This window comes from Phyllobates terribilis, unplaced genomic scaffold (assembly GCF_046119375.1).
Source record: "Phyllobates terribilis strain yellow unplaced genomic scaffold, ASM4611937v1 Scaffold_13__5_contigs__length_258822181, whole genome shotgun sequence".
Taxonomy (NCBI): Eukaryota; Metazoa; Chordata; class Amphibia; order Anura; family Dendrobatidae; genus Phyllobates; species Phyllobates terribilis.
Window position 1 is genome coordinate 76355183 of NW_027362773.1, and position 24619 is coordinate 76379801.

General features: G+C 39.8%; 1 protein-coding gene across 1 annotated transcript in view; it reads right to left on the reverse strand.

The window, feature by feature from the left end:
- Positions 1–8338: 8338 nt before the first annotated feature.
- Positions 8339–24619, reverse strand: part of SLC1A2 (solute carrier family 1 member 2) — a 117012-nt gene continuing 100731 nt past the window's right edge. The window contains exons 10-11 of the mRNA XM_073658134.1: positions 22584–22812; positions 8339–15634 (exon numbers count right to left, since the gene is read on the reverse strand). Of these exons, the coding sequence (XP_073514235.1) occupies positions 15566–15634; positions 22584–22812 (298 nt within the window). The 3' untranslated portion in view covers positions 8339–15565. The remainder of the gene's footprint in view (positions 15635–22583; positions 22813–24619) is intronic.

Genomic DNA, 24619 nt, shown 5'->3' on the forward strand with positions numbered 1-24619 from the left:
TTACTCCTTTATACAATGAGAAGGTGGACCTGAGGAGAGCTAAGAGAGTGTTAACAGAAGATAAGTATGAAATGGAAGTGGTCAAGACGAAAATTCTCAAATTTGTAGCTGTGAGTCAGCTCAGGGGAAGCATACAGGGTGAAGAAGCTGAAAGTCAGTTGTCCCTGAAACCTGAGCCGGTTGATCGTCTGGAAACCACAGGTGAGACAGAAACGTCTCAGTACAAGTGCCTCATAGATGTACCCGAGAATTTGAGAGAAGAATGCACCAGTGAGTCCGTGCATGAAGAGTTTAAGAAGGCCGTGGGAGCCTGTAAGGTGTACTCTACCTCAGAAGCTAAACAACTGGTGGTCCTGTCCACAACCGAAGTCACAGTGAAGAGGGTGGCTATCCTAAGTGACATGCACTGGTGATGTATTCGCACGAAGCGGTTCCTCCGTTTGAAGACAGAATAAGCCATTAGACAACTGGAGCTTATGAGAAAAGCTCAAAGTCTGCGTGAAGAGTTCATTCGGGTGCCTCATGCTCTGGTAAGAAAGCTCATTGGGAGAAATGGCCGAGCCATGCAGATGATGGTAAAGAAGTCTGGTGTGATGAAAGTAAGCAGTCCATGTGATCGACAGGACTGGATACCAGATGAAGACGGCATGGTGTCATTCTCCGCTGTAGGAACGGAAGAAAGTCTTGCATACATTCTGATGGAGTACCGAGTGACCTACCTGCGAGAGGTAGAACAGTTGAATCTCGCTAAACTGTGAGTGGAAAGACAGAATTGCCTGAGCAGCAGAAGATGGCAGCCGTCTAGAAATTGTGAGACCAGACAGAGAAAGGGCCCTTCAAATAATAGAACGGCTACAGTAGAAGTTAGAGACTTTCCAAGATGTCCTGAGGATAGTGGGCGTGGGTTTAGAGGTAGTGAGACCTCCAGTAACTCAGGTCTGAGTGGCTAATACAAACGACCCAATAGAGTACGGGACAGTACGGAGTTGAACCGGACCTTAGATACCAGGGCGTGTGAGTCACACTGCTGTATTGACCACTGGGAGTGGGGGAGGTCTGAAAAGGTTACGACTGACCGCTGGGAGCGGGGGAGGTCTGACAAGGTTACGACCCGGAAATGTGACTTGACGAAGTCAGTGACAATGACAGATGGTAGGTCCCTAAGGAATGGGCTAATGTCGATGACTAATGTTCCAGGGGCTGAGCAGCGCAATTATCAAGTACATGGTCTCTGTGTGAACTGTGGGTTATAATGTGATTGCGTATATTATGTGTTCAACCCCACAAGTTTGAACAGAGGGGGTGGTATGTAATGCAGCGGCTTGCGGCATTACTGTAATAGTCCAGGGGGTGTGCTCTAGCTGACCATTTACCTCTCCCTCAGGTGACTGAACACATGACTGTGACATCATCACAGGTCCTGTGTGCACTGAAGGATATATAAATCTTGGTGCTTTTGAAACAGTGTGAAAGGCGTGAGGCCTGTTCCTCATGTGTGGGACACCGTGAGAGTGTGAAGCCTGGTGAAGCTTGAAAGGCAGAGCCTGGATCCCCGTGTGTGGAGGATGCCAGTAGCTTTGAAAGGCAAGAGTCCTGAAAGGCAGAGGCTGGATCCTTGTGTCTAAGAGATGCCAGTAGCCTTGGAGGGCAAGAGGCTTGGAAGACAAGAGTCCTGAAAGGCAGAGGCTGGATCCCTGTGTGTGTAAGAGATGCCAGTAGCCTTGGAAGGTACGAGGGCTGGAGACCCCCATCTGGGAAGCCGTAAAGCCACAGCTGTGGCAGAACAAATCTGATGGAAACCGCTAGACTTGGCAAAAGGTAAAAGCGGTGCGTTATATGGACATTGATATAGTTACTTTGCTGAAGGTTGTAACTGGAGCCAAGTGGGTCTGTCTGCCACTTGAAAGGCTCTTGGATGTTATGTGTGTAAACATGCCGGTGAGCCACTGAGATGGACTATGATATAAGCAGTTATGAAGTGTAATAAACTGCTGGATTTCATGTTACTGGAAAACTTCGCACGTGTGCTTTAATTGGCCCGGTGAAACGAGTGTCCCCCAGCGTGATGACTAGCGCTGCGTTACAGCTATGTTCACACAAAGTTTTTCAAGGTGTTTTTGGAGCAGAAACTTTCCAAATCCTCCTTCAAATCTCGAAACCCTTCAAAAACTTTGAGTTTCTGCTCAGTTTCTGCCTTGAAAACTCAGCAAAAAGACTGTGCACATAACCTAAGGGTGGATTCAAAAACAATGAGAAATATGGAGGAATGACTCTCCTCTACTTCTTCTTATTGCTGGATCCACTTCTTGCTGTGGATCGAAAAACTGAATAAAAAACAGTGGTATTTTTCTCAAAAATGCTATGTGTGAAACCATTCAGCTATGTGCACAGGGAGTTTTTTGAGGAGTTTTTAGAGCAGAAACTCTGAGCGGAAACTCTCCAAATCCTCCACGAAAACTCAAAAATTGTAAAAAAATGTAAGTTTCTGCTCAATTTTTGCTCCGAAAACTAGGCAAAAAAACAACAACTCAGTGTGAACTTAGCCTAAAAGGGTTTTGATAATCCCTATCATGAGTCAACAGTGGTTCACATTTGGTTCAGTAGGACAATGTAGACTTGAGGACTTGTGGTGTGTACTGCACACATTAGGAAGAGACACAATTCTAGCTCTAAAAGTGGTTGCCACCTTTGATACCATGTCACCATCCTTTGGCAAAACATATTTTTTGATTCAGTGTATTTAAGGACTCGGTCATGAAGATAACCCAAATTTGCCAAAACTCTTGAAGTAAGGGTAGACCTTCAGACTCAAGCACATTTCCCAGACCCTGCCGAACCTGGGTGACACCTCCCAGAAACCAGTGATCGTGGGAGATTTCTTCATCCAAGGAGCCTGGAAATGGGAGTTGGAGAGGTTGGAGAAGCTAGCGTTGGTGAAGAGGAGTCATGGCTTCAATAAAGGGCCATAGTTACAGTGTCAAATTGCCGCTATGTAGTTCTTCTTCTCTGCTTCTTGCCTTGGAAAGTTGATAAGCATGAGATAACCCCTTTTCAGATTTCCATTAAACATCACATTGGGGATTCCCAACTCTAAATGGCACTAGCTAGGTATGTTGAGCAAGAAGAACCACAGGACCCTGGTCCAGCAGCCAAGTAGGTAGTCCATCCCCGCGAGGCCATATACATGCGAACCTCCACCTACTTGCCAGCATCCCTCTTCAGATTAGTGGCCCGGTATGACGTCATGTTTGCGTCACACCACGACAATGACGTCACCCTGGGGTTACTAATGAGAAGAGGCGCCAGCAATGTCAGCAGGTAGGAGAAGATTCACAGGACTCTGGTCCGGTGGCCACAGACTACCGACGTGGCTGCTAGCCATCACTTCTATACATATTGTATAAAGCTCTGACATCAGGAATCAAATCACTATTCTGTACAATCTGACTGTTTTGGTAATTTTTCTTTTTTGTTGCCCCAAGATCTGGAAAGCATGAGCTCAGGAGAAGCCATTGTGCAAACATCTGGACCTTGATGTCTATGTATTCATGGACAAAACAAGAAACAGAAAAATAAAAATGAAAACAGATGCTCCCAGAAGATATAAATTGCTAAAAGTGGAGTTTCCCTTGAAAAAAAAATAGATCATATCTGACTTTCTATATTCTACTGGGATGTTACTTCTGCTACAGTTTTAATAATTTACTGCATCGCAACTATGCCGGCAAATGTCAATGGGGCAAAAGGTGAAATTTGTCATTTTTTCTAGCTGATAAAAAGTTCAGAAGGGAAGAAGTTCAAAGTTGGTCAGGTTGGGGGACTTTTGTAACATACCACATGTGCAATTCTCAGTATTGTGGGGAAGCCCGCTGTTTGTGTTGTCCTTCCGGTAACTGAACAGGATGCAGTGAGGTTTTCCCTGTGGTGCATGTACAATCTTAGAAGCAAATGTTTCTTCTGCTGTCTATGAGGCTATGTGAGTATTTTTGAGGTGGTCAAAAACGATAATTTTTGTCAAGTGGAAACCAAGTCATGAACCGCTCCTTATTTGCTGAGTATTTGGAGCTCTAAAATACTCATCAAAACGCTCCGTGCATGTAACTCAAAGCAGCTGTAACACCTGCTCAGATCACTGGGTTTTGAATTTCTGTCATTGGCCTTTTTGATACATTTAACATGGAAAAATTTTGCTTTACTTTTTTTTTCTCTTAAGTTTTAATTCAGATTTTCCAACTTTTTAAAAAAATGTTCATAACAAACTGAGAGGAGTAAGTTAAGTAAGTAGCAGCCAATGGCGCCATCTTTCCTTCCCAATGAATAAGCATTTCTTTCTCTCCATTGCGTCTATATCTATATTTTGTCCCTGTTTTTGTCCTGGCCACCATATTCCCAACCAAAAGGTAAGCCCCTTGTTCATATGTGAGGGAGAATTATATGTGTACTCACCAACATTTGAACCAAATTTGTGATTTTTTTTTTAATCCATGCTATTCTATTCAAAAATACCAAAAATCTGCAATTTTTCTGCAACTTAAAATAAGTGGTGGAGCAATCTCGCAAAAAAGTAAGAATGGAAAGGGAGTTACGCTGGAAAGTGAAGGTCTAATTGGGTAAAATGTATATATATGAAAATGGGCAAGCAGTACATACCGGACAACAGTCTGAACTGAACCTCGAAGAGTGAAGAATTTGTGCAAATTGAGATTTGAAATCAGTTTTCTTAGTAGATGTTATGACTTCAAATTAATTCCCTCAGTGCAGGAGGATGCTCAGTGGATGTCACCCAAGTATCCTCAGTGCACAGGGTGAAAATCCATAAGATCTCAAATAAAATGTTGGTTTTTTGGGGCACTACTGGTGCTGAAGTGCGACTTACAAATCTTGCACGATTTTGGATTCAAATGTTGCCAATGTTGCCATTGAGTGTGAAGCATAACAAGACTTTAATTTTTAGGAATTCGACACCAAATGTATAGAGGTCAGTTTCCTAAGATGAATTATTCTTTAAAGGAGATTCCAGCCATAAAAGTTTTGTTTTATCAAATATATTATGTATTAATAAAGGTCTTTTAATAGCCTTGAACTTATGCAAACTAGGCAAAATGTTTTTATTTAATGGGCTTGATTGATTCCCTAATGGATGTACTCAATCATTGGTGACGCTCAATCCACTAGATTTCAGTTTGCTGCAGATAAAGTTGATGCATCATACTAAATGCCAATAATGCATTTTCAGCACAGGTTTTATAAACTTTTTAACTTGCAGTTTTCCTATATAATTTAATTAATTCATTCAGAGCATACCTGTCATGGGTGTGTCAGAAGTAACAGACAGTCGCCCTGCAGTTGGTTGCAGAAGATCTCTTCATTTGGCATTACAGACACCTTCTTAGCTCTCTCACTCTATGACCCACCGGCTACCTCCCTCTGGCTAATTGACACCCAGGCTGGGTGTTTAAATACTGGATGTTGCTAGGGGGAGGTGCCGGTGATATTCACATGACCCCTTGTATAGGCTTGGAGCAAGTACAGTTCTTACTTCCTTTCTGGTGCAAAGAGGACGTGTGTGCCATCTCTCTGAAGTCGACTCAAGCTAAGCTACTTTCCCCTGTGACTGTCTCCCCTTGCTGTCTTTAGTTGTCAGTGGGGATCGATTAGCGCTCATCCCCCCTTCCCTATCCAGGGCCAAGTGCTAGGGAAATACAGGGATAGGTTCCTGTGCGGCGATTGGTGAGGAACCAATATAGGGATGGCAGGTGAAGCAGGGTGATTGCAGATCAGCTTAGGAGGTCTCCATTTCCCCCTTTCCCTAGTGTCTGGGCTCCCTTCCCCTCATCCCTTTGTGTCGCACTTTGTCTTTCCTATACTGTAAATGACATTGCCTGTCTTAACCTTACTCCCAAGTATCTCCACCTTCATGACTTCAGCAAGCCAAGACACTTTTAGAAAGCCGATTATCTATAATCAAACTCCTTGTGGTGGAGGTTTGAAGTTGATGAACCTCCTGGGAGGATCTATTTAATTCTGGAAATCCCAATATATTTTACATCTGTATCTTTTTAGCCAATCATATGATAATGGTTGCTTATTTATCATATTAAATTGCACATGACTAGAGATGGGTGAACCTGACCTGAAATGTCCATCGCAGTGTTCGTAGTCCGGGAGGTAAGTCCATGTTGTGGGAGAGGAGAGAGAGAGAAATAGAAAGAGAGAGATTTTTTTTCTTTTCAGAATTTGGGCATCCTTTATTTTCAATGGGGTTGGGGTTCTGGTTGAAGTTCGGGTACTGTTCTGCTCCCCCCGAAACAAACTTTTACATACCAGAACCCGAACTTCCAGAGGTACGCCCATCTCTACACATGACTAGTAGAGTGAAATTTTTCTATGATATTTATATTGCTCGTAGGGAAGTTTTTGAGTCTACTTTTATGGAGGAGACATCCCATTGCGACATGCGCGTTTACAACTGTTGCAAAACTATGACTTTCAGTGTCATTGCAGCAGCATGTTAGTTAGAGGATGTGAATAATTTAGTTGGAAAACAACAGATTGAAGATAACTTCTCTAAAGACACTTTATTTAATAGTCTGCAAAAATCAATACTAGGCCCTCTTTCATTATTTCTTTATGCTTATTGTAGTGCATTGGATCACAAATCCCACCATTGTATGACATTTAATGCAGCAGAAAAACATTACATCTTGATATACCTGGAGCGGATCAGACACTTGGTCCTTGGCTTTATGACCAGTGATGAAGATGAAAATGGTCGGCATCTCTGGGCCTCCTTACAAAATTCACAGCAGGGCCCCACCTACCATGAGCCAGTTATATTAGTAGTTTTCTCTTATATGGCAAAGAAACCTTTGGGCCTCCTCAGACAGTAGAGTCTTGGGGCCACCGCTTCCTCTATGCCCTGGTCTGAAGGTTCTCTACGACATAAAAATTAAGGTCTACATCCTTGAAGGACTGGGGTCTTCAACTTACGACTCTCCATTTGTTGCATGACTACAACTTCCAGCATGCATTTTTGGTGTTGTAGTTGTGCAATAGCTGGAGACTCACAGGTTGGAGACTTCTGCTGTAGATCATAGCTTGCCATCAACATTGGTTTATCCTTTCATTGCAAACACATTTATAGACCTCAACTTCCCAGGCAAAGTGCCAGCTGGACAATGAGGATGAGGTTTTGGAAGAGCACACAATACTGAGTACAGTGGAAAAAAAACACAAGAACTCCTGGCAGACCATCGGATTTACTCTTCTATGACTTTCCATGGATTCCAATGGTATAATAGTGGCATGGTTTCAGGATGCTATGACTATGTAGGGCTTAGCTGAACCTGAGTACATGGCACCTAGAGCATGGCAGTGTCCCAGCTCCAGAGACATCTACTGAAGTTATGTTTACTTCTTCTACAGAAGAACGGAGTGGAACAGCCGGATGGCATTTTCCGTAGCTGTGTGCATTGGGTTGTCATAAAAGTGGTTGACCGATAGACTGCCATGTAATAGTCTAAGATGAGTGCTTAACTTGTGGGAGGCAGTGGAGGTTGCTAAACTTGTAAGTTTAATGATGTTAGTGAGGCCCCAAGTGGAGGCATCTAAAAAATGGTGGAATCATTAATCCAACCACTAGTACCCAAACCCCACTTGATACCTTTGTACGGTCACATGTAGGACAGGTTATAGAGTCGGTAGACATCAATGGAGAGAGTCGCATTCATGCATGCCCAACTCTACATGTCTCCTAGGATAAATGCAATTTCTGAAAGGCCATTGGTGGACCTTAGTTTTTAAGAGGTGTGGGCATCCCCAAGGTAAGCAGTTTGTATACTACCTATACGCAGGGTGAGGAGCTGATGGCTTCTTTGCATTAGACTGGAAGAACTGATATGGGCAGGAATGGTGGGTGATGGAGGCTTACTGGGTTCCCAAGTGTTGAAAGTCCCAATGGGCTCATGAAGAATAATGTTTCCATTACATATCATGGCCCCAATTCATCATTCCCTTTGCGCCTGTTTGTTGCCTGTTGTTTTGTGCGTTTTGCAGCTTTTTTGGGGGTTTTCACCCAATTGTGCCAATTTGCGAAACGTGCAATTTTTCTTCAGTAAAAACAGTTTAGGACAAAAAAAAGGGCAATTTTTGACTTTGCACCAAATTCATGAATCACAAGCACCATTTTAAAGAATTTTGCATAAAAAAAATGACATACCACAAGACAAAAAAGGAAAGTGATTTAAAAAAAAAATAAAAATGATGAATCGGGGACCACAAATTCTCCCTCCCAGCATTCCCCTTCTGTCAAAATGAAAGACACCCAAGGCCATGAGGCTTTATATACCAACATTTATTAATATGTACATCAGAGGTACGACACTTAGCGAATTATATTATATTCATATCGTCATGTATAAAGAATTTCCAGTTTTATACATAAGTTACAGAAAAAAAAAAGATGTGACACGGTTTGAGAGCATCAGAGCAACTTTCTAGAAATCTCAAAGGCAGAAGTTTTACAAATTAACATCATACGTCACGAAGGAGAGGTCCTACATGTCAACATGAGAAACATGGGGAGGCCTGGACTTTCCCACTTATTAGCCATCCAATTAACAATTTACGCAATTTTTTGCTAAAATTTTGATATAAAAACAAACAAAAAAAACCCCACAGGACTGACAATGTCAATCAATTTGCACAAGTACATCTTAATTATAAATCCCTTTAATTTGCAGGGAATTGACCATATATATTAATATTTTCGACGTGAAATGATTACAATTACAATAAATGGGTTACATTTTTTTTGCAAACAGCGCCACTCATCTTTATAGGCTGTGTCTGGTATTGCAGCTCAGTCCTATTCACTTTATTGGAAGTGAGCTGCAATACCAGAAACATCCTGTGAAAAAAAAAGTGGCGCAGTTTTAGGTAGAAAGTATTTACGATGTGACAAGTAAGACAGGTTAGTCCCATTCGCTTGGATTGGGCAGAACTGCAGTACCAGATGTGGACAATAACGGCGCCCTTTCAGGAAAAAACAGCCATGTTTTCTGATCCTATACAAACCCACTACCACTTTCGGTGTAACTTCGACATGAGTGAAGTTTCTTGGTCGCAAGTTGGAATTTACTACTTACCGTATATTACTTTTAAAGGAAATCTCCAATCACTATGAAATGATGATGGCCTGTAGAAGAGCAGTGATGACATTCTAGAAAGTTAGTTTTTAACTTTTTATATTGTAGTTTTATGTTAATCATTTCCATCCACTTTCCAAAAAAAGGCTGAGTCCGGCACAGATATCCTGCCCGTTATTCCATCTGTGACATGGGAAATAACCATCATTTGTCTCATTTTGACTGGAGTTCTCCCTTAATGGGGTTGGCTACCTTATGTGGACTCGGTTCTAAAGTTTGGTGGCAAGAAAATATAACATTTCCTAACATGTGTTGATTATAAATTCTGCAGTCTTTTTGTTGAACACGAACATGCAACAGAGCATCTGCGCATGTGCAGCTAGATTTTTACCAACCTCCAAGTGTAAGGACTGATAGATGGGCCATTGAACCTAGCACATGTATATAAAGTCTTCAACGCCTTTAAAGTGACTCTCCCTCCTGACATTAAAAAAGGGACTATAGAATTTTTACATGTATAGTCACCTTGGGAGGGAAAAATGACAACATCAGGTAGGATGACAATATCTAAAAAATGTATAATCACTTTTTAATCCCAGGGTCAACAGTTGCTTTAATGGCCCATCTACATGGGACGATTTCTGCCCATAGATTGGGCCAATAGATTATACAGAAGTCAAGAGGTGCCTGATTACTGGTCCACCAACTTTATGGGGAAGCAACGATTGTTAAAACTATGGTTCCGTCCTCATACAGCATAGACGATCCAATCGTAGGCTGATCGGTGACACAAATTATTGGACCCTTAGTGTCAATAACATGATGAAAAATACTTGGAAGAGAAGACTGTCAAGATATTGAGATCACGAGGAGTAACCAGGATTCGAGCCCTACTGGAACGATCTGAACAAATTTTCATCAGTCGGAACTAATCAAGAAGCTCGTACATAATGATCACTCTTACCCCTAAACTATTAGTGTGAGGGTATCTCCTAATGAACATCAGAGGAGACGCGCTTATGCAAATGTACCCCAGATTTGATATTTCTGGGAAGTTTTGTAAATCAGGGACTCAACGTGTCCTACTAATAAGAATGTTGGGTGGTAAGAGCACCAGCTCAAGAAGACTCTTGATTGCGCAATATCTCCAGTTTTCTGCTCCCCTTCCATAGTGTGCAGGATCACAAAAAGAAAGTAAAAAGCTGCAGCTGCATCCCCCTCCTCCCTCACCTCCATATCTACCCTTTACTGTTTTACACTAGATAGATTTTTTTTGGTGGTAGGAGGTTTCGAAACATTTACAGAAAACCTGCAAGCAGAGAAAAGGGAATTATGGGTTGTTACTATAAAATTGCCATCGATAGGTACACTTTAAGACAAAAAGTAGAGCCTAAATTTCCCGAGCTAATGTCGTAAAGTTATCAAACCTAATGTCAACCTATGAGAGTCCATTTTGGACAAAAAACATAGTCTTCCAGCCTGAACTTAAAGATACATTTCACCCATTTCTGGCCAGTGAAACGGGACACTCTCCTTGTAGGAAAAAAACGACAATTACCATATCAACTTTGTAAACTACCAACGATTGTGCTAAATTTTCTATCAACTGCATCTGTTTCGAATGCTGTAACATGCCAAAGTTACCTAAGTTCTACTTTAGCTCCTAACCTCTTTTTTTGCTACATCACACATCTAAAAGAATCACTAAGCCACTGATCAGGAAAGAAAAGTAAAAAAAAAAGAAAAAAAAAAAGACAAAAGCACAAAATAATAAAAAATGTAAATGTTTCCATTTTTACGGCCGTTAGTACATCACAAACTGGAGTAGTCACTCGTAATGGAACGTCACAAGCGTTGCTGCTTACAGAACCGTGAGACACATTCAGAAATATTTACAACACACTGGCTGTATATATGTATAGACTATATACACGTAATATTGTATTATATGTTGTTTACAAGGGGCAGAAAAAAACATTCAGTTTTTTTTTTTGGAAGAGAGGAGATGCATCGAGGAATACACAAACCGAAACGTTTCGACTGCATTGTGAGAACACGCTAACACTTTGCGGAAGTTTTATTTTTTCACGACCATATTTACGGTTATCTACTTAAAAGTGCGAGAGGCACATGATCTACTCTTCTGCACGAAAACAGGCGGATGAGGCTACCAAATGTGTCTACGACTAGTGATGCTCAATGGAAGCAACCGATGAGAACAACTATTTTACATCAATCTATGAAACTGCTGGGGGGGGGGGATTTTTCAACCACAGCAAATAGGAATTAAAAAGTTATGAAACTTCTTGGGCAAAAGTAAAAAAAAGTCCCTGGAGAAGCCATCGAGGATCCGATTGTAAGACAAATTATGGGACCTATTATTGGAGTCCAATTCTTGATCAAGGGCCATGGAGAAGGACTTGGTGGCCAAAGAGAGTATTTGTACCAAAGCCTACATCCTACAATATATTTAGTCTCCAGCTTTCCTTATTCTCTGGGGACAGTTCAGGGATTATTCTGCCGGTCCACAACTTGTGAGCTTAGGGACTTGTTGCCTCTAGCGTCGACTGTCCACTGATTGTGTCCTTTTTGGACAAAGCCATCCATACTGAGTTATTGCCTTCATTCGAGACCCTCAGCCAGAGCAGAGAACCTGTCCAAAGCCCAACTTTCATCTTTTCATCTATTTTTAGTATTTTATCATCATTTCCTGTGTTTTTTTTTATTAAAAATCCTAAAGTGATTGATCCAAACAGGGGTCTCACTACACGTAATGGGTAAATTTGACAATGTCGAAAAAGGTCAAATATTTCCATACCAAAAAAGCCTACATCCTACAATACATTTAGTCACCAACTTTCCTTATTCTTTGGGGACAGTTCAGAGACTATTCTGCCGGTCCACAACTTGTGCCCTTAGGGACTTGTTGTCACCCTCATCGACTGTCCACTGATGGTGTCCTTTTTGGACAAAACCATCCATATTGAGTTATTTCCTTCATTCGAGACCCTCAGCCAGAGCTGAGAACCTGTCCAAAGCCCAACTTTCATCTTTTCATCTATTTTTAGTATTTTATCATTATTTCCTGGGGGGTCTAGCTACATCTAACGGGAAAATTTGACAATGTCGAAAAAGGTCAAATATTTCCATACCAATTCTACAGTGTAAGGTTTTGGGGCATTTTACTAGAACTGGAAAACTTTCCATAGGTTTGAGGTAGTGGTGTCTAATATGTATGTGGTCCAGTCATTCCCAACCATGCAACACATAAGTTAGTTTACTGAACCTCATGTAAAAAAAAGTCTTAGAGGAGAACCTAAAAAAAATAGAAATATGGACTCCGGTTGAGTTGGGATACACAACGCTCAGTTCGTCCTCATGTAAAATGTTTTTACTCGCTGGAAATCCAGTAATCCAACATTTTTATCAATGATCTTTTTAATATGACGGAGGTAGGACTGGGCCAAAAATCTAAAAAAAATAATACTAAAAAAAAAAATATTTGTAAAAATCTAAATCCTGTTAATCCCACATGGAATGTAATTTTCAGGAATACATTATCTTGAGGGTGATTTCTATGGGAGTGAAAATCCCTGGTCCCGTTACCCTTATATTTTGGTCCATAATTTTAAAAGGCAAAGTAAGAGAATTGTAAACCTTATGACATTACTGGCAGTATATTAACCATCATCCTGTTTCATAATGTTTTAGGATGAAAATCTCATTTTAATTATATATTTCCTTGTGAAATGATCGATCTGTTGTGGACTGGGGGGGGGGGGGTATGCCTGATGATGGGCTGGCCCTCATATATGTGGACAATGCAAGCTGATAGCGATTATTGATTCTAATCTTTAAATAAATCAACATAAAATCAGCATTTTAATACTGAAATCAATCTTATTTGGTGGCCTTTCCACTGTGCTTTACACTGAAGCTGTCCTCTATTGGGGCGGAGCATACAGAACACTTCATCGGAATGATTGTAATATTTATACAGAGCAATAAAGGAGATGAGGGGGATGTAATTATCCCGCCTTTCCCGGTTTGGTTGCTCGAGAGGCTGATCCACCAGGATCCGCTGGATTCAGAAGCTTTTTAAATGCAAGAACTAGATGGATCAGATCACGTGTAATATGATCATTGTGCGCTCTAGTGTAATTGTGCTTTCTTGATTTGTGCTTTTCGATGGTCCACGTTGACCGATTTTGGAGATGGGCGTGATGCAAAAAATTACACCCCCATTGGACTCCGGAAGAATTCTGAAAGCATCTATGGATATGAATTGAAAAAAAAAAAAAAACTATATATGATATCTTATTTTTTGATATATTAACTATAATGTATTCACCTAAACCCTAATTAGGATTTGAGTGATGACATTTCAAGGCTATAATTTAGTACAGGAGGGCGCGCTCGTGGATGGTTAATTTTGCACACAGCACCTGCCATTGCTATATACAGCATTACCGCTGCGTACGCCACCGCTGCTAGGCAGGTGAAGATGCAAGGTGCCATGTCAACGGTCTCCGGCGTAATGCTGGCCTAATGCATGCTGCCCTAGGACATGTGTGCGCTAAGTAGGTGCAAATACCGGAGGCACCCCGCACAAATTCTGCATTCGAACACTCTGTAAAAATATATATATGTGCTTATCACTCGTATACTAATTGTATTGTAACTGGTGTGAAATAAGGTCATTTTTTGCATACAAAAAAATCCAATAAAGAGGGATAAGAAAAATAATTAATTAAGCTTTTTTTTGGGGTGGGGGGAGATAGGGAGGAACTTTCAAGACTGGGCTTCCTTAACTTTGACAATTCTTAAGGAAAAAAAAACATTATTGGTCAGAAGCGACCAATCAATTCAGATCTCATTTTCTAAAGTGTACAGGAAATGCCTGTAAATTACAATAAAAACTTAAATAATTAATAATAATATTTGTCATTTTTCTCATCCCTTATTGCATTACTCTGTCTGAAAAGGTGCAATAAAAATGGTTAAAAATACAATAAAGATAAATCTACCATATGTTCAATTTAATTGTTTTGGTTAAAAGTAAAAATAAAATAATGATAAATCTACCATATATTCAATTTAATTGTTTTGGTTAAAAGTAAAAATAAAATAATGATAAATCTACCATATATTCAATTTAAATGATTTGGTTAAAAGTAAAAATAAAATAATGATAAATCTACCATATATTAAATTTAATTGTTTTGGTTAAAAGTAAAAATAAAATAAAGATAAATCTACCATATATTCAATTTAATTGTTTCAGTTAAAAGTAAAATAAAATAAAATATAAATCTACCATATATTCAATTTAACTGTTTTGGTTAAAAGTAAAAATAAAATAAAGATAAATCTACCATATATTCAATTTAATTGTTTTAGTTAAAAGTAAAATAAAATAAAATATAAATCTACCATATATTCAATTTAATTGTTTTGATCCCTTTTAATTCAGGAATTTTCTTTTCTTTTTCTAAAAAGAAACTGTAAAATTCTTAAAATATTAGATCATTATGTGCTGTAATAACCATCAAGTTGACATGTTCTAAAAGGTATTTAGACAAAGGGAATCTGTTCATCAATCAAAATAAAAAAAAAGGTTAAGAAAACATTTTGGTTAATTATAGAAGTATAATAAAAACAAAATTAACAAAATTATTCACAAAAATAAAATACAAAAAAGCAAACAAACACCATAAAATACAAGATACACTGAAATAATACAAGTCACAGGTTTCTGAAATTCAAATAAAATTTCACATTTTAAGGAAACTTTATCAAGTTGCTACGTCATGAATTATTTTCCTGAAAATCTAGAAATATATTAATATAAAATATATTATATAGAATCTTGGCTAGATGGTCAATGATTACTAAAAGTGTGAAGACTGGGATATTTCTTCAATGCTGATAAGGACATTGTGTCAGGACTACAGCAGGAAGACTGAGAAATATAAGATTTATGACATCTATAGGACCAGATAGGAGTAAAATACAAGACTCCGGTGGTGCTCGTTGAGTAAACCAGTTGGCCACCGCTACGTAATACCATGTATTTATATTGAAGGTAGATCCTGACATGGAACGGATAGGAGACCAGCCATTGAATGGAATGTAGTGAACACTGTCCTGAAGACAGAACCCTCCCAAATTCTGTACGTTTCATTCCTGAGTCCTTACAATGAGGTGTGAGCCCATTCAAACGTTCTCGACACCCCAAGACCAAGTCAAGTCATTGGTCTGGTTTTGCCCATTTTGCATATTCGGACGCCCAAAAAAGGTTTTCTGTGCTATGACTTTAAGGGTTGTGCTGGGTAGCTATGGATGTAATGAGATTCATCAGATCATACTTTATCATACTCTTCATGAAGACAGGCCGTGGCGGTGGGGTTCTTTCACCCTTACGCTTCCAGAGGTTCTTCGACTACAGCATTGAAGTCTGCCGTTTTGCCGTTGTTTGCCAGCGTCACCTGAAAATGATCATGATTATGATCTAGCTCCAAAGAAAAAATCAACACCAATCCCCCTCCCCAGTATACCCAATGAGTGGCTCTCAAGCGTGGTTGTGTCAAAGGTGGATGGAGATAATGTTAGGACATCTATCATTAGTAATGCTCAAATAACAGTTAGAGAAGAGCGTTGAGACATGTTAACCACCAATGATAGTAGGTGTGTAGGTAAAGTGATACCTCAGGTAGGAGGTCCAATCACCAATTCAATGAGAAGGTGTGGAGTTTAAATGATGACTTCGGTATTAGGTACAAACCACCAATGAAAGTGGAAGACGACCTTAGGTATGAGGTCCAAGGCAAAAATATATGTGGAAGTGTAGTTAAAGTGGTATCTTATGTATGAGGTCCAAGTCACCAATGAAAGTACAAGATGTGTAGCCAAAGCAGAACTTCAGGTATGAGGTCCAAGTCACCAATGAAAGTGAAAGGTGTGTAGGTAACAATACCTTGGGTATGTGGTTTAAGCTAAAAATATATGTGGAAAGTGTGTAGGTAATACGATACCTTAGGTATGAGGTCCAAGCTTTCGAAAGTCCTTAGGTTTCTTCACGATGCCTTGTTTGACTAACCTATGGTGTTTCAAATGCTTCCACCTCAACCTAGCCAATTAGTTGAGAGAAGACATCTATTGCATGAAGGATAATTGTTTTGAGGTCTCTGCTCTTAATTAAAATGTTCTCTCCACTTAAGGACTATTGGCACTCTTACATTCATACCTTAGCTATGAGATCCAACCCACCAATAACTGTGGAAGATTTGTAGGAAAAGTGATTCGTTAGGTATGAGGTCAAGCTTTTGAAAGTCTTTGGGTGTCTTCAAGATGCCTAATGGCATAACCTCTGGTGATCCAAAATCTTTCACCCCAACCTATCCAGGTAACTGAGAGAAGACACCTATAGTATGATGGCTAATTGTTTCGAGGCCTCAACCCTGGCAGAGTTAATTAATATTTTCAACACTTTTGAACCAAATTGGCTTCATTTCCTCCCATGAATATAGAAAAGGACAGTCTAATTTCAGTGCACAAGTCTGTAATGGTCCATATTTGTAAGCTGATACCTCCCTATCGGTAAAACTCGTCATCCATTTCTGTGTAATCTGATTATTAGGCTAGACCATGTAGGGGAAGAACCAAAGACAAGCAAAATACCCAAATAACTGGAAGTAAATGGATAAATCGCACAGTGCATAAAAGGGCGGCCACACCCTTATATGCACTAAAGCACACTAAACTACAAAGAAAATGCACTGTGCGATTTATCCATTTACTTCCAGATATTTGGGTATTTTGCTTGTCTTTGGTTTTTCTCTGTCTAGTGGCCTTATGTGAACATGCATTTACATTTTGCATCCACATCAATTTACGTTTCAGTTCAGACTCCCAGGTTTTTTCTTTGTAGTTTAGTGTGCTTTAGTGCATATAAGGGTGTGGCTGCCCTTTGTCTGAGCTGAAAGGTTCATTCATTATTATTATTATTATTATTATTATTCTGCCTCTCAGGTCTATGCTTCTACTAGGGGTTCAGTCTCTCTGCCCTTATCCATATGTATGTCACTTGACAAATGGTAAGGTTTTAATATTAGAGTTAGGACTGTCCCATAAGGGTTGCCGTGACGTGGCGGGATGGCTTTTACATTATTTTGATCAAAATTATGTTAACTAAATACCCTTTATTATTTATCATTATTTTTATGCGATTTATCCATTTACTTCCAGTTATTTGGGTATTTTGCTTGTCTTTGGTTTTTCTCTGGCTAGTGGCCTTATGTGAATATGCATTTACATTTTGCATGCACATCAATTTACGTTTCAGTTCAGACTCCCAAGTTTTTTCCATGTAGGGGGTCAGAATGGGCACATCTATGATCACAAGAATAAATCTCTGAGTGCTCTTTCCCTTTTCTCATTGGGTAGAGAAAAAAAACAAAAGCCAAAGCACTTGCTTTGGGTTGGGTCTAGAAATGGTTGATGCCCTAACAATAGTTGGTAGAGAGGACAAACCCGGTATTGGGTGTCCCAGAATCGAGTTCTTGGGTAAGTCCCATATCCAATAACATAGCTGTATACAAAAAAAAACCTTCCTCTACTTTTTCCTCTAGAGCCAGAGGTGAAACTTAAGGAACTTGGGCCTCCAAAAAAATCTGTAAAAAGGTGATACCTCTCATGTTTTTAGGGGTCTTCTAATGTGACAGAGGTGCATTTCAGTCCCATTAGATACTGGTGTGACTTCTACACCTATGTGACATGTCGCTCATAGTGCGGGTAATAAATGTTTAGTATTTGTAGGGGGTCTTGACAATTTTGTTAGTGCAAAGACGGCATGAAGAATATTTACCATGCAGCAAGCAAGCAAGCACATTTATTAACCACATGCAGGAAAGGCGTCAGCTTCACACATGCACAGAGCAGGCGACAGGAGTCAGGAAGACACAGGCGGCGGCAGAATCTAGCAAAGTTCCTTTAATGCATGAAAAAACAGCGGCAGGATTAGCGTCACTATAGAAAAAGTGCAGCCGTGTTATATATCACATTTCCCAGTCATTGCTTTTTATGGTGTCAGATGAATAATATACAAATATATACAGTAACATGTAACAAGAATTGATTTGGGGGGGAGGGGTTAGGCCGGGATCACGTGACCCGCTATCGGGGTGATGGACATAAGCGTAGTAGTGAGGAAGCGGGGCCTTCCATTAAGAAATCTGCTCAATTAAGCCATAAGTGATGTGAGGAATGGAAGCGATCTGTTACCTGAACTAATATCATTGATTACAAGAAATTAAGGTCGCTTTAAACCTACAATATATGTACATTATTTACAAAATTGTACAAAATTAACATTAATTCTGTCATTTAAAGGTGAAATTCACCTGTAAATATTATTTAACCTTTTATACATAGAATTAATCTACATATAAAGTTTAATCACTTTGTAAATATGTTACTTATCCTCCACTGAGCTACATCCTGTATTATACTCCAGAGCTGCACTCACTATTCTGCTGGTGCAATCACTGCGTACATACATTTCTGATCCTGAATTACCTCCTATATTATACCCCAGAGCTGCACTCACTATTCTGCTGGTGCAGTCACTGTGTACATACATTACATTACTGATCCTGTACTGATCCTGAATTACATCCTGTATTATACTCCAGAGCTGCACTCACTATTCTGCTGGTGCAGTCACTGTGTACATACATTACATTACTGATCCTGAGTTACATCCTGTATTATACTCCAGAGCTGCACTCACTATTCTGCTGGTGCAGTCACTGTGTACATACATTACATTACTGATCCTGTACAGATCCTGAGTTACATCCTGTATTATACCCCAGAGCTGCACTCACTATTCTGCTGGTGCAGTCACTGTGTACATACATTACATTACTGATCCTGAGTTACATCCTGTATTATACTCCAGAGCTGCACTCACTATTCTGCTGGTGGAGTCACTGTGTTCATACATTACATTACTGATCCTGTACTGATCCTGAGTTACATCCTGTATTATACTCCAGAGCTGCACTCACTATTCTGCTGGTGCAGTCACTGTGTACATACATTACATTACTGATCCTGCACTGATCCTGAGTTACATCCTGTATTATACTCCAGAGCTGCACTCACTATTCTGCTGGTGCAGTCACTGTGTACATACATTACATTACTGATCCTGTACTGATCCTGAGTTACATCCTGAATTATACTCTATGTACACAGTCACTGCATCAGCAGAATAGTGAGTGCAGCTCTGGAGTATAATGCAGGATCGGTATAGAAAATTTAGTGAAATGCACTATTACTAGATACATTTGTGGTATAATCCTGAGACACTTTACTTCTTCTCTTTGTGGTGTCATTGCTGCTATGAAGTTGTAGCTAGAGGCGGCCCTCCTGCAGGATGACACTTTACTGCAGTACTGCAATTCAAAAGGTGTGAAATAAATTCTATTAAAAGTAGCAGTTGACACCTGGTCGACACGTTCTGTGAAGATGTGAAATTTTAACATTTGAACAAAAATTTTCTCTGCCAATTCCCGGCAGAATATTCAGTGACATTGCACTGCTTGGCCCAACACAGAAAAGTTTTTGAAACTTTTCTAATGCCGAACATAAAAATTGCAATATATTTGTTAATTAGAATTTGCAGTGACGGTCGTTTTTTACATTTTTATTTCCAGTGACAACAGGAAGGGCAGCCATATTGGTTGTCACACTTAAAGAGGTTGTCTGGTTAAGACAAGTTATCACCTATCCACAGGATAACTTACAGATCATATAGCGGCATGGCACCTGCCCAACCTCCGCTCCATTTATTGTTGCGTTTCGGTCTGAAGACCCATGGCCGGTCTAGACAATGCAGTCTGGACGTGTTCCTGGGCGTTAATGTTGGAAGTGTGAAAACAGTCTTTTTGGCTTTCCCCTATGTATGTTGCATTCTATATATTTATTTCATTCTACTATATGGGTAAAATCCTACCTCAAACACCCTATTGGGAGAGTTCTCATAATACTCTGGAGGACTCCGCATGCCTATGCAGCCCATTGATTTTAATTAGAGCTGTGCAATACCTCGTTTGTCCTGCGGTGGCACTGTAGGGAAATCGAACACCTGCTGCTGAGATCCCCACCGATCACAGGTGATCAGTGAAGGTTCCATTGCAAAATTTCAACCTACAGTATGAAATTGTCAAGAGGTGGGGGGTCTGTTCTTACTAAAAGGGATTGTCCAAACTTGACCACCCTTTTAAGTTTTTTTTTTTTTTTTTAGAATAGTCAGTTTTTACTGGTAGACATCACTAAAATAATCAGACTAGGATACCCTACACCTCCCCTTAAGAGCTTTTCTGTGCCTTACCTTACACGCTAAGGTCCCCGCAGTGAACACAACACCTACAGACAGGACTGGTATTCGACTCGGTGGAAAGACTGGATACACGAGAGCGTTGGGATATGGAAACATGACAAAATGCACCGACATTTCAACAGCAACAACAAAACATCATAAAAATGTCCCTCCCGTCCCTTCGAGGAAAGGATGTAAGCATGCATTACAAAAAAAAGTTACAAAGTAACAATGAAAAGAGGAATATACAAAAATATACAAAAAAATAATAATATCATGCAAATATCGCCAATCCACCCCAAATATAATACAGCGTTACCAGACACACGTACCGGTGAAATCTATGATCTACGCACAGCGGGATAATCCCACTATAATTCCACTCTATATTACATGCATAGATGTATGTACAAAATCGTGTTGGCATCTTATTAACCCCTTTGCTGTCAAAAAAGTTGTCATTACACTGTTTTTCAACAGGTAACTAAACCCCTTAACCAGCAAAAAAGGCACAACATAATAACACTAATAAGAAGAACTACTACTCTCAGCAAAATGTATAACTTTCCGGACAGCTAATATGTTACAGTGTATCATGGAAGAAGCCTCAAGGCTTCAAGTTATGGGAAGGACCACCCATAGAAGTCTATGGGGTCCTACTGTACCTGAATTCATCGAGCGGTATGCAGAGCTGTTTCTCTCTTTATTTTTATTTTTTTGCAGTATTTTGGAGATATTCTACCTTCAAATCAATAGTAGAAAAATAAAAACTAAATAAGCTAGTTATTTTAGTAGAAAAATAAATAAAAATTATTATTTTTTTTTTACCCTTTAATGATTGATAAAAGTTTTATTACCGCTAATAAAATAACAATTATTTTAGTACAAAAATAAATAAAAATAATAAAACTTTAATAAATATTAGTTCACCTTCAATTATTGTGTATATTTTATTCCCGCAAAAAAATTAAGTAAATAAAAAATAAATAAAAACATAAAAAAAGATTTATTACATATACAGTATGTACAATATATAATAATGTACAGTGTATGTAATATATATCTATATATCTATATATATATATATACACACACACACACACACAAGCACACATATATAGACACATGTAAATATATATTCTTCCGTTTGTATACATTTTTATATTGGTTTAATATAATATTTAATATACAGTGTGTATAATATATACAGTATATAAATATATATAATATCTATCTATATATATATATAGATATATATAGATATATATATACACACACACACATATAGACACATATGTAAATATATATATACTTCTGTTGTATACATTTTTATATTGTTTTAATATAATATTTAATATACAGTGTGTATAATATATATATATATTCTTTTGTATACATAAATATACATTTTATATATATTATACGCCCTGTATATTATTAAACATATCCAATTAAAACACAAAAATAAAATATTAAAATAAATAATATTTTGATAAAAGTGCTATATGGTTGAGCTTTTTAAAGGGGTTTTTCAGTTGAAAAAAAAAATGTTTTTATCTACCCTACTAGGATATTTTGAGTGGGGTCCTCTCTTCAGGACCCTCATCTCTTGGAGAGAGACTCCATAGAGTCTTTAGGACCCATCCTGTCCTGCATTACACAAACAACCCATTGATTTGAAAAGAAAATTGTGTAATTCTTAATTGAAGCTGCGGGGGAGCTGTTGGGAAACTGAACACTTACTGCCAGGTTTCCCCACAGATTGCAGCAGGATTAATGATCCGTACTGGATATTATTGAATATTCCCCATTTTGTCTGGCTCGCTATTCCATGATACACTGTAGCAAAAATAGAGTACATCTATGTTTAGTAACTTCATACCGGGTTACAATGTAACCATTGGAGGTTGGGCCACTATATTGGGGGTGACTTGGCCTGTTGTAATTGCAACAGGAATAAAACATACGACGGTGACACCGGGCATGCGGATGCAACCCTCGTAGCATGCAGTCTATATACAGGTCTCGATATCCATAAAGGTGAACGGTACCTTGCAGTCGTCGACTACAACAGAATTGTGCGCTGCGTAAATGCACTGGTTTGAGTTATTCTCCCGGTGGTTTTTCATGTCGTCATAGATGGACTGAGTCTTGGTCATTTCCAGCTCCTGCTGTGCGTGCTGCTTATCCAGGTTCTCCAGCTCGGCCTTGGATAGATGATAGACTATGCCGGCACCGAAGGAATCGCCCACCACGTTGACAGAGGTCCTCATGCGGTCACTTATATCGAGGGAACAGAAGACTTATCGGTACAGAAAAAGGAATACATGCGAGGTCTTATGTGGACCAAGAAAAAAAGCAGCATTGTGGCCAATATTGACCAATCGAGTACATTGATGTCAAAAATACAAAATGAAAGCATTAGGCCGGTTTCCCACGTCCGATATAAGTACAGACTGAGGTGTCTGAGCCGGCTGAGACATTCACAAGAGACAGCGTCCGAATCCCGGGTGTAGAAGTAAAACAACATTTATTCTGCCATATAGAAAAAGTGACAACGTTTCCACCTTTAGAAGATCTTTATCAAGAATAAATTTTGTTTTCCTTCTACACCTGGGATTTGGACGCTGTGTTTTATGAATGTACTGGATTATCTTCAAATCACTGGAGCTTCTGACCTTGCCTCCTTCTAGAGCATATGTGTCAAACTCCGACCCGTGGGCCAAATCTGACCCGCAGGGGGGTTATTTTTAGCCTCCTCCTCCTTCCGCATGGAGGACTAGGTGGGGCCCATTATACTGTATGGAGGACTATGTGGGGCCCATTATTCTCTATGGAGAAATATGTGGGGTCCACTTTTCTGTATGGAGGATTATGTGGGGCCCATTATACTGTATGGAAGACTATGTGGGGCCCATTATACTGTATGGAGGACTATGTGGGGCCCATGATTCTGTATGGAGGACTGTGTGTGGCCCATTATACTGTATGGAGGACTATGTGGGGCCCATTATACTGTATGGAGGACTATGTGGGGCCCATTATACTGTATGGAGGACTATGTGGGGCCCATTATACTGTATGGAGGACTATGTGGGGCCCATTATACTGTATGGAGGACTATGTGGGACCATTATACTGTATGGAGGACTATGTGGGGCCCATTATACTGTATGGAGGACTATGTGGGGCCCATTATACTGTGTGGAGGACCGTGTGGGGCCCATTATACTGTGTGGGGCCCATTATACTGTATGGAGGACTATGTGGGGCCGATTATACTGTATGGAGGACTATGTGGGACCATTATACTGTATGGAGGACTGTGTGTGGCCCATTATACTGTATGGAGGACTATGTGGGGCCCATTATACTGTATGGAGGACTATGTGGGGACCATTATTCTGTATGGGGGACTATGTGGGGCCCATTATTCTTTATGGAGGACTATGTGGGGCCCATTATGCTGTATGGAGGACTATGTGGGGTCCATTATTGTGTATGGAGTACTATGTCGCGCCCATTATACTGTATGGAGGACTATGTGGGGCCCATTATACTGTATGGAGGACTATGTGGTGCCCATTTTTCTATATAGAGGACTATGTGGGGCCCATTATACTGTATGGAGGACTATGTGGGGTCCATTATTGTGTCTGGAGGACTGTGTGGGGTCCATTATACTGTATGGAGGAGTATGTGGGGCCCATTAGTCTGTATGGAGGACTGTATGGGGTCCATTATGCTGTATACTGGTTGGCTCGCGACTATGTCCAAGTTTTTAATTTTGGCCCTCTGTGTGTTTGAGTTTGACATCCCTGTTCTAGAGAGGCTGTCGACTGCCCGTGTTTTTTCCTATGATGAGACGGTTGGGAGTCTCCTGACCCAAAATCGACAGCCTCATTTATGCAAATGACAGGAATATCAGATGTGTGAAACTGGCCCTAGCTCCAACATGGCAAGTTTCTACCTATCCACAAGATAGGTGATAAGTCTGATTGCTGGGGGCTAACCACTGCTAGGAAGGGGTTCAGGAATGCCCCCTCAAAATGTAGCAGTAACCATTCAGCGCATGCCCCATCTATCT